Below are 11,766 nucleotides of genomic sequence, written 5' to 3'. Positions count from 1 at the left end.
CTGAGGCAATCCCCATACTGTTCCAACTTTCAAAGAGGTGATATTTGTGGAATCTAAAAACATACCAATGAAATGGTGTTTCTGCATTTCAAGTGATTGAAATGTATTTCAACCACTTGAAATGCTTTCAACAACTTTGAACCACGGCATGCCAGGCTTTATGGATAATGAAGGGAAATATATTGAAATAACCTGGAGCACAGTTGAAAAAAATTGTTGATGTTGTTCCTTTACCACAAAGGGTTATAACATCATCCTTTGTAGAAAAATCTGCAACTGCATTATTCCAGTGACCTATGTACAGTAAACTCCATTTATATGGCTTTTTAAGGGACCTCAAAGATCACTATAAGCAGGAAAGTGTTATAAGTGGACCCCTTCTTTTTTGGCAACTATTTTTCATCAGTCTTTTGTTGTATAACACTGGTTTTTTAGCTTTTTTTTTTTTTTTTTTTGTAGTGTTTATGAAAAAAAAAAGTTTGTATGTAAATTTAAAACATCCACACAATGTACTACAGGCTTTTTTTTTTTTTTTTTTTTCTTTTATTGTCGGCACCTCAGTAGCCAGGTGGGCAGGAGCAGGAGTGCGTAGTACACGCTTCTTGATTAGACCGGGGTTCGAGCCCGTGACCACCGAATACGAAGGATGCAGAAAGGTCAGAGAATGACCACCGCATATCCCCGGAGCAATATGGCCTTAGTTGCTAATGCTCCTAAAAAAAAAACAAATAACTAATAATTTTTTGACACCGTTACGTAATTAAAAAGAATGAACAATTTTAAAATTACTTTATTAAATTCTGGATTTGTCACAGGACTCTTTTCAAATAAGATTAACAATTCTGGAATACTAGCAGACTTGTTTTCGCTTCTTGAATAGAAAGAGACAATGTTTGCCCATTTGGTATGATTTCAAAATTTGAAAAGCAGATAATTTCCAGTGATATAAAATAATTTATATTCCCTGGAAATAATTTTTAAGATGTGGGAATGCCTTGCATAAGCATTACTAAAAAATTGAGAATACCATTTCAAGTAATAATTTTTTTCAATATATACTAATCTAGGATTGTAATAGGTTAAAAATTTAGCCTTAGGACAGCCTGAATTTAATCCAGTGGAAGGGCAAAAGCTGTTTATTTTAGATTCATTTTTGTTTGGAAATATTAAAACAGATGCATTTCCTTCTTACATAACCTTTCATGCAAATGTTTAAAAATAAATGTGTAGTATTTTGTTTAACTTTAAAATATACAAGGGGTATGACAGGAAAATGTTTTGTGGGCATATGACCAAAAAAAGGTTAACTACCACTGATCTATTTTCCATCCCCATCATTTCTTCAAAATCCATATTCATTATGGTGTTTCCACTGTCAATTTTATTACTTTAATATGCCTTTTGTGTCACTCTGAAAATGGAGTTTTTTCATTATTATTTAATTGAATAAATATTTTTTGACTTTTTCTCCTTTGTTTTCACTCAATTCATCATGCCTTTATCATTCTTGCTAATTTCTCTTTGTGCCCTATTGACTTTTGTCGTTATATTTCTTCTGTTTTTTGAAGCATATACGTATATTTTGTGTTCTAGTTGCTATCACTGGAATAGTGAAATACTGACTCAGTTTGGTTCATATTTTAAGTCCTGATTGTACACAGTACCAACACTGCTTTAATATATGGTTGAATACAAACAATTAAAAAGAATATAATTATCATGACAAATATCTGTTGTTACAAAGTGAGAAATATTGCATATTTATTCTTAACCTTAAAAAAAATAATCTATTTTTGGTACAAATGTGTATATTACAAAATACACTTTGTGTAAGGGATTTTTTTTTTTTTTTTTTTTTTTTCATCTCCAGATACAGCATGTATTGTCTTTACTACCTGCAACAATATAAAATATATCTATTAATATTTCTATGCAATATTCATACATATAATCTACAAATAATGTTATAATGTTACCCTAATAGAACTATTTTCTGTAAGCTTATGGAAAGCCTTAGTACAGAAATAATGCACTGTAATTGTATTGCAGATAAAATTCATTTTAGACATAATATCTGAGAACTTAATTGTTCCAAATACAGTAAACCTTGATTTAACAAACCTCAATTTTTAACAGACTGTAAATAATGATCAGAATCCAGTGAACCAGACTTTTGTACATACAGAATTCAGTGACATAAATGCCTCAGTCTGACAGTAATTACCAGCAGTTAAAACATTCTAAATTTGCTCAAAAAAGCAAATTTAGCTCATAGCTAACCATTTTCATTTATCAATATGATATCAGACAATCAAAAAACTGTAATACTGTACGAAGGATTTCCACTCTCTTTTATGATCAATGAAGTAGCTTGTTGAGATGCTGTTATAAGTCATGCTTACAGTTCCTGCTATTAGGACAAAACTGGAAACCAAATTCGTTGACAGCACTCTTTATACAGTTCACACTGTAGAGGGTTTCCTCATTACTTTTTCCAACAGCCTGCCGATATTCTTTACCTTTTGAGGATAATCTACCAGACCAAACCTATTGGTACTCTCAAGAAGGCATCAGCTAGTGAATAATCTCACTGCCTCTATTCTGGACGCCGCCAATATGGCCGCCGTTGTGTTCAGACATACAATATATCGCTCCGTGATTTTTGTGTAAAAAATGTGTTTAAACTACAGTTTATTCTCTCAAGAAGATATACAGTGCAGGGGAGTCCCTTAGTGAGAAACTTTTTGCATTCTACCAGGTATTTAGTTAAATCCCAACATCATTTATCTGTTTCCTTTGTTGCCAGACCGCACTAGTCACCATGTGGCTGGTACGCTGGTATCAGGCCGTTGACTGGGGAGGTTGCCCTCATAGTGATTGCCCCTTGTGTTAACTTGGACAGAAACAATGTTCCAATATTTCTGGACTGTTTAAAGCGATATTATAGAGGAAATCATGACTTCTGTGCTTTCCTCCCCCTCTCCCATAAACTTTCCATGGTGACGCGTGAACTTCTTACTCGTACGACACATTGAAATCCTGATGTCACCATCGTCTTCGGCGTTCCCCGAAAACACCACAGGGAACTAATCCCATTGTTCTGGGTGTATTTTAGCACTTGGCTGTTTCCTCCCCCACCACGTGACCAATGGGAGAACTTAAACTTGCGATTAATAGTTGCAAGACACCTAATAAACCTATGGACTTGTGGTTAGTGTCCATCGACAGCTCTTGGAGCCCTACTTTCAACAAGCATGCCCAAAACCTGATAATCTGAAAAACCTCTTTAATCCAGATTACCAACAAAATGGAGGGAAGATTGGACAGAACTACTGTCGCCATGGAACAAGATCAAAATAATGACTCGATATTGACAGAAAACTAAGAAGAGATGGAGAACCCCCGCTCAGGAGCCCCGGACTACACCGGACCGACGAGGTACCAGGAATGGACAGAGGCTTGAGGAGTTCCTAGCAAATTCTATCTTCACTGTAAAGAATCAACCCTTCAATCTACTGACATATTGCAACACCCTATGGGAATCAACCATAGACATCACGCTAACCACGACAAAATAGAAGCTAGTGTGACCGATTGGACTGTGCAAAACGCCTGGACCACATCGGATCACTGCACAATCACCTCACCTGGCGCCTCCGTAGCCTGGTAAATACGAAGGATGCGGAAAAGTCAGGGAATGACCACTGCATATTCCCAGAGCAATATGGCCTTAGTTGCTAATGCTCCTAAAAATCAAATAACAAACAAACAACAGCACAATCACCTTCGATATCAAGAAAACAATGCCAAGACCAACAAATGGCAAATACATGGTGAGCAGGTTTGCCATCAAAAAGGCAAACTGAGAGCTCTTTCGAGAACAATTTATCCGCAAAGCACAAGCGGAAGTGACCTGGATGGGAGAGTGACAGGATGCAGGAGAAAGTCACCCACATTATAACCACTGCAGCGGAAGACACCCCCCATAGGAGCCATGCCGTGATGGACCCCGGAGTTACAAAGACTACGAAAGAAAGTCCAAATGCTAAGACATCAATACCAACAGCTATGCAATGCCTACACTGACAAAATAAAGAAAAATAAGAAAGACTCCTGGGAGCGACTAGTCTCTGCGACCGGAAATGAGAACCCCTGGGGGGATACAAAATAACCACAAATAAGCTCCCCGGGGGGGGAATAATGATGGCAACAAAAACGCCTCAAAGATCCCTCACTACAACATGGGATGATTCAATTAATAACATTCTAAATACAATCATTCTAGAACCCCCAGACAACTTCAGTGACAAGCAAGAAGAAATCTCCCAAGCGAAAGAGGCATACACATGGCAACAAATGGAGCCGCCCTTCACCATGGAGGAGATACAAAATGCTGCAGCACAGATTGTGAAATAGGAAATGCCAGAGATCAGACCTCCTGGAGCCAGAGCTGATAAAAAAGGCTGCGGAACACATACCTAGCCTCCTGCTCAAACTATTAAACTGCTGCCTGGAAGCGGGAAAATTTCCGACCTCCTGGAAAACTGCAAATCTGAAACTCATCCTGAAGAACCCTAACAAGCCACCAGAACAACTGGATTCCCACTGACTGAGCCTTACTGACTACCCTGAGTAAACTATACAAAAGGCCGTTGCATAAAAGAATTATGAGCCACTACAAAGCTGCAAACCTAGAATCACCAAAACAATATGGATTCAAACCGGGATTATCAACCATAGAAGCAGTCCAAAACCTTATATTCAAAGCAACCCAATGTAACAGGAAGTACTTCTTAGTCATCGCAGTGGACTTCGCTGGGACGTTCAACACTCTGTGGTGGCCAAGCTCCTCGGCCGGCTCCGGGAGACAGTGCTCCCAACAAACCTCTACAAGTGTATAAAGGATTATCTAACTGACCAAAGAATTGAGGTGGTAACACCTTTTTGAAAAGTGGCTCGATAGGTCCGCAGGAGCTGCCCCAAGGGTTCGGTCCTGGGGCCGCTCCTGTGGAACATTCCAGGAAGTCATCTTTGATGACTTCCTGGCTCAGGACTTGGGCAAAGTGAACTACCAGGCCTTTGCTGACGATTTGGTCCTGATGGCGGAGGTGGACTCCAGATCGGGCCTGGAGACTCATGCAAACCAGGCAATACAGGTGTTACAGGATTGGGCAAAGCTACACATGTTGAAGATCTCACCCATGAAGACGAACTCTGTTCTACTGAAAGGAGTGCTTGACATCCACAGACCACCGCAAATAAAGATAGCAGGAGCAACCATCAAACTTACAAAACAAATACAATACTTAGGAATTACAACTGACAGTAATTTATCCTTCACCCCTCACATCATCCATCTGAAAGAAAAACTAAGGAATTATGCAGCATTAATAGCAAGAGTCTCACACAGGGACTGGGGATTAAACAGAAAAACCCTGTCCCTGTACTACAAAGCAATTTTCATCCCAGCCATTACCTACGGATCCCTGATATGGTACAAAAAAGCAGGAACAGTAGTAAATAAAAGACACCGGAACACAATCCAGAGTAGCATTATGCTCATCTCTCGTGCATGCAAAACAGTGAGCACGCACGCCCTCCAGGTCTTGACAGGAGTCATCCCACTGGACCTGGAGATGACTCGCTGTGGGCTGATGTATCACCTGTCTAAGGGAACACTCAGTACAATCTATGGACTCACCCTAGAACCAAACAATAACCACAAAGCAGAAAAGCATAGAATCGTGGCTCACCTGCTACAGCTGTGGCAAGACAGATGGACAGTATTAAACAAAGGTGAAGTAACAAAGAGATTCATACCACTAGTTGCCAAGACGTATCCAAAAGCCCCCCACCCAATGGTTTAACCTGGGATTAAATGCAACCTACTTACTAACGGGCCATGGACCATTCAAGGCAAAATTGAACGTGCTGGGTATAACGGAGGGGCTAACTTGCACCTGCGGTGAGCCTGAAACATGGCATCATATAATGCATGACTGTGAGTACTATGAGGAACACAGAAGCATGCTAATAACTAAAATACAATACATATCAAAAAACACAGAACACCATCTCTTGGATACAAAAGACGACTATGCAGCTTTCAGCCGGTTTGCACGAGAAGTCTTCGACCGAAGAAGAACGGAAATTGCCATCCACAATGAATAAAAGGAAATTGCACACTCGAAGAAAATCGGCCACCCCACAAGACTGCAAAGAGTAAGAGGAAATCAAAATGAGCATGGAAGAAGACAACCCCCGACCGAAGTGAGGCCACAAACGGATCAAAGGACCCCTACAAAGATCAAAGAAAATAGCAAAGGGACAAAGAACCTGGTTAGACGCAGCCACAGGAACTAACCGATGAAGGTGAGTGCATGCAAACAAACCAAGTGACAAAAAACCCGGACTGGACATAAATGCAGGAACTACCTGTGGTATGCCATATGGTGGTCTGAATAGGACTCCCTAGTCCTATTCACCTTTAATTCCCAATCCCCTGGCAGGGGGGAGATGGTGTCCTGTTCCCTCCCTGCCACTCTCCGCTTCTCTACTCCTGGTAGGGCATGGGCCTGCCCCACTGCTTTTGGGGACACCTACTCTATTGTCCCCATGCTTCTGACTTTTCCCCCCAGTCTTCAGTCTTCTTCCCCTACTCTGTCTATACACCAGCGCATGTCAAAATTAAAACATGTCCAAATTCAAACCACGCACACAAAACTCTTTCGGCTTAAACCTTTTTCAGCGATTATAGGTGGCAGGGCCTGCCAGAGTAAAATATCAACTACTGGGTACCTGGTCTGCCTCCATGAGGTTTAAGTGTGGACAACGTTGAACTCCAGAAGGGGTCTAGCAGATAAATGGCCAGAAGAACAACGATACACAACACTACACTTAGAAAATCCATACACTTTTAAATCTCAGGCCCTTACAGTGAACTGTTACACCTGCAATGAAAGCAACGCGGAGTTGGGGGGAAACCCCGGTGCTGCTAGACACGAATACACTTTTGCCTCTAGCTGCTAGACACGAATACACTTTTGCCTCTACTCTACAAGAATTTGTACACAACTTACCTACTTACTGGCCATGGATCCATTAAAGCCAAGCTAATAACACTGGGCATCATTGAAGATCCATCTTGTGCTTGTGGAGGGCTGGAAAGCTGGCACCATCTTATGTATGATTGTCCCCTGTACAAGGACCTGCATTCTATATTAATCACCAAAATCATGTACTTACCCAGAAATCAGGAATGCCACCTATTGCATAATACAAAAGAGTATACGGCATTTGCAAATTTTGCCCAGGAGCTTTTTGCAAGACGAAGAAATCCTAGGAACATACATGCTGATGAGTAATCACTGAATAGTGAATAATATATACCAAACTGCTGATATTGAGACCTACCAATTGTGACAATCACCTGGATGAGTTTAAATACCCGCAAACAAGACACATACTGAGAACGTCCAATTGTGACAAATGCCTGGACATGACTAAACCATTGATGGGACTTGGTCTGCCAACTGTGACCTTCACTGCGACTTCCACATCTTCAACTGAAACAGTTACTTGGGCGTGACTAAACCATAGATAAGAACCTTGCCACTCAACCATGACAAATACCTGGATATGACTAAACCACAGAAACTTGGTCTCCCAACCATGATCTGCACATCTTCAATTGAAACAATTAATTGGACATTACTAAACCACGGGAAAGGACCTTGCCTCTGGTCCATGACAAATACCTAGACATGACTAAGCCACTGAGGGGACTTGGTCTCCCAACTGCGACCTGCACATCTTCAATTGTGACAGTTACTTGGACATGACTAAACCACAGAAAAGGACCTTGCCTCTTTGACCATGATTTGTATGCCAAGTGGGCGATCAATACCATACTCTCTTTTCTGGTATCTTTTGACTTCCATTCCCTTCCCCCACTCGCCTAGTGGAGTTTTCTCCACCAAATAATTTTGAGGACGCCTTCATCTACACCTCAATATTTCTTACTATTTCCTTCCCACTTGACTTTCATATTCCCCACTCTCTATCTGTGTTTTTTTTTTTATAGGTCCTGTCACTGAATGCTCAGGCAATTAGGTGGCAGTACCTGCCAGAGAATAATGGGCTCCTAGTGGTGTGTATAGGCAATGTGGGGCCCCATTAGGGATCCTGCGGCCAAAAGCCAGACTACAACAATAGAACCCAACATAATACTTCTCATATACAACACACAATACTTTTGTCTGGCTTTTACAGAGTAATGTATACTTCACAAGAGTACTTATGAAGTTGCAGTTGTGGGAAACCACAACTACAGTTGAGGCACAGTTGTGGGGAAACCACCGGTGGCACCTCCCCAAACACTATGTACACTATGCCTCTGCCAGATAGTGAATGGAGGGAGTCCGAATAGTGTGCATGCAGGAGGCATTGCCAAGGCCACGTTGTATCATGAAGCTTCGTATTCTTGCCATGTGTACACCATATCCAAATTTTTCAATACTTCATACATGAGGCCAACCGGGCTAGCCGGGTGAGTAAAGTGCCTGCCTAGCAACCCAAAGGTCGCGGGTTCGAATCCCGCCTCGGGCTTGGATCAAAGTACTGCAAAAACCTTGGGAGGTGCATTACGGCCACAGAAGCCGATGCGCCAAAAACTACCAAAAAAAAAAAAAAAAAAAAAACCTTCATACATGTCCTCCTCACCTCTCCTTACTATTGTATACAACATGAATAGCCAAACTAATAGAAAAAACTTATCTGCAAAATTATCTAAACTAACCTCCCAAACATTTCCTCATTCGTTTCACAAGTATACATCATCTCAATTCCAAACAGTCTACCAAGCCTGACTTTTCTGACAATCCCAATTATCGGTTGATTCAACCACTGCTCATCTCAGCTGTCCTCATCAATATAATAAAATACAATATAATAAAAATGAAAAAATGTCATTTAAGCCTATTCCATAATGGATTTGAAAGTTTCTTTTTATGCGGGTTTTATGTACATTACTTGAAAGAGTAATGTACTGTGAAATGTATATGTACATTTCTTCAATTTTGCATTTATATTTTGTTTTTAAACAATGGAAAATGCATAACTTCTTTAACTTTTGCATATGGATGTATTTCAGCTCTGTGTGATTTAACCATTTTCTGCCTCCAGACTGAAGAGGTCACTACACCTGTAACCTTGTATGTTTGTAATAATAGCATAGATCAGTGTCTCCTAAATTATATATAGGTGAAGGCTCGTTTATATAGCTAGGGACTGGTTTTTTCAGCATCTTTTTTTTTTTCAGCCCAAATATATAAACTCATTCAAAAAAACAATAAAAAATTAAATGAATTTACTGTTGCAAGGTTATTTAACCTTGTAACAGTAAATCATTTACTATGTGTTCCCTTTATAGCATTCATTTAAATAACTAAGAATTGAACTAATGTGTGATTTAACATCACAACAACTTCATGTCTGGAGCAAAAGAAGACAATTTTATCCTTAAATCTGGTTCAACGTTCAATCTATTTCTATATTTTCTTTTTAAGAAACCAAAGATGAGAAACAGAAACTAGGTTCACGCTTATACAGTGTGACTTGCTGCATTCATGAATGTTGTGCATAATAATAGGATTATGTGATTATTCATATATTTAAAAAAGATTTTTTTTTTTTTTTTTTCAAGGATGCTGAGAAACTGCTTTTGCAACTGCTTTTTTGTTATGTTGATCAATCTTATCAGCATAACAAAAAATGCACATTCTAAATAGAATAGTGATCATCTCATTTCCCTTAATGGTCATAATAAGCTTGGTTATTTTGTGCATTTTTAATTTATTGGGGCCAACTACAACCCACCATATGGGTACCTGATAGAGTCAAAGTTTTAGTTTTTAGACTTGAACATTATTAACACATATAAGAGAGTTTTATGCACATAGCATTTTCACATTGGTTGTAACTGTACCTGATTAGATAAAATTTATCTATCTAAATTAGCACATGTTCCCATACATATTGAACTGAATTTTACTTTATAATTACACCTGACGTTCTTGCAATGAAATAAAATAATCTATTTTTTTATAAAAAAAGAACTTTGAATACTGAAGTTGGCTCTGCACATTTATTTTGCACCTTTCTCACACAGTTATTTTGTACTCAGCACCACAAACAGTAAAACCAACCTTATATATAAATATAAGTAAATGGATACAAACTCACAAACCTGTAATTATAGTATCACTAGAATAATTAAATGCACAACTGAAAATTTCATCTGTATGTCCTGCTAAAATCTGAAGGCAAATTCCACTGAAGGGATCCCAAAGCCGACCTGTTTTGTCATTGCTAACTGATAATACTTTAGTTCCCTGAGGATTAAATATCACCTGATAATTTAAAATATATAAAATAAGTTTTCAGAACATTTTAAAGCAATAATTATATAAGTAATATTAATAAAAATATTTTCATATGAATGTATGTGTATGATAATTTCTTTAAATATAATGAATTGTCTCAAATTCATTGCAATTTTATTAGTTTGTCAGAAAAGTAAAAGAAGGAAATTAGCAAGTTTTTTTGTTTTTTTTTTAATATACAGTAAACCCCCGCTATTCGCGGGGGTTACGTTCCTGAGAAATGTCGCGAATACCGAAAACACGAATACTGAGTTATGGCTCCCATAGTAATAAAGGGGTTCCGTTCCAAAGTATGAAATATATAAGAAAAACTAGTCTAAAATTTTGTCTACGTATGTATTATATGTACCTTATAATATGACTATGTACACAGTGAAATGCAAGCATATGGCATCGAAATGAAAATAAGAAACAATTTAATATTAAATGTAATATTTATTGGAAATTTCAAACCAGCACCTTTGCTAGCAAAAAAACTTATCCCGCCAGTGCACCAGTTTCGCTAAAGTGTTGATAAAGGAGTTTTGCCTTTACACGAATGATGAGTGAACTTAATGGAATTTTATTTTGAGTTCGGTCTTCTATCCACAGATTTAAAGCTTTTTCCATTTTTTCTAATTTAACATCACGAGTTACAGAGCAAATTTTTGAAGCAATTAGCGCGTTTTCACGGCCACTATGGCGGATTTTTTCTTCCGATTTTTTGATTGATCGTACCGTTGACTCATTGATTTTATAATGTTTTGCCACTGAGGAGACACTTTCACCATTAGAAATTTTGTCTAATAACTCAATTTTATTCGCTAATGTCATCACCTTCTTTGATATTTTCACATTTCCCTTGTTATTCGTAGCCATATTTTTGTACGGGTTAGAAAGAACTTGTTCACAATAAAGTCACTTTCTTCCGTTAACACACTCAAAAAAGTCTGTTTTACCCTGCAAAACGGTAGATTTATCACTTTTGTAAGCATATCAATTTATAAATTGATAAATTTATTCAATTTATAAACATATAAATTAAAAGCAAACGGCGAAACCTTCCATGGCAAGCGCATAACACATACTGAACAAGGATTAGTGAGAAATATCCACGCTCGCGATTTTGTCACCCCTCTCCCCCCCCCACCCACTGAGTGCTGTTTTGACCGGGAAAGATAATTCTAGCCATGCCCATGTTTTTTTTAAGGCAGAAAATGTTCATGCTGCTTTAAAATTCACATTTTTTTAGGTTTCATTTTACATTAAATCAGCGATCGTGAAACCGCGAATACAGATACCGCGAATAGTGAGGATTTACTGTATATATACACCAAATATATAA

The 11,766-nt window shown here is 38.5% G+C and overlaps 1 protein-coding gene across 1 annotated transcript in view; it reads right to left on the bottom strand.

Annotated features, from left to right (window-relative positions):
- Positions 1–1,860: 1,860 nt before the first annotated feature.
- The window catches only part of LOC150075996 (uncharacterized), a 79,168-nt gene continuing 69,262 nt past the window's right edge, over positions 1,861–11,766 (bottom strand). Inside the window, exons 9-10 of the mRNA XM_090387228.1 lie at positions 10,247–10,409; positions 1,861–1,895 (exon numbers count right to left, since the gene is read on the bottom strand). Coding sequence (XP_090243354.1) covers positions 1,861–1,895; positions 10,247–10,409 — 198 coding nt within the window. The remainder of the gene's footprint in view (positions 1,896–10,246; positions 10,410–11,766) is intronic.

This window comes from Mastigoproctus giganteus, chromosome 13, assembly GCF_048544385.1.
Source record: "Mastigoproctus giganteus isolate SK-2022 chromosome 13, ASM4854438v1, whole genome shotgun sequence".
Taxonomy (NCBI): Eukaryota; Metazoa; Arthropoda; class Arachnida; order Uropygi; family Thelyphonidae; genus Mastigoproctus; species Mastigoproctus giganteus.
The sequence above is the reverse complement of the archived record's forward strand: the minus strand, read 5'-3'. Positions and strand labels throughout refer to the sequence as shown.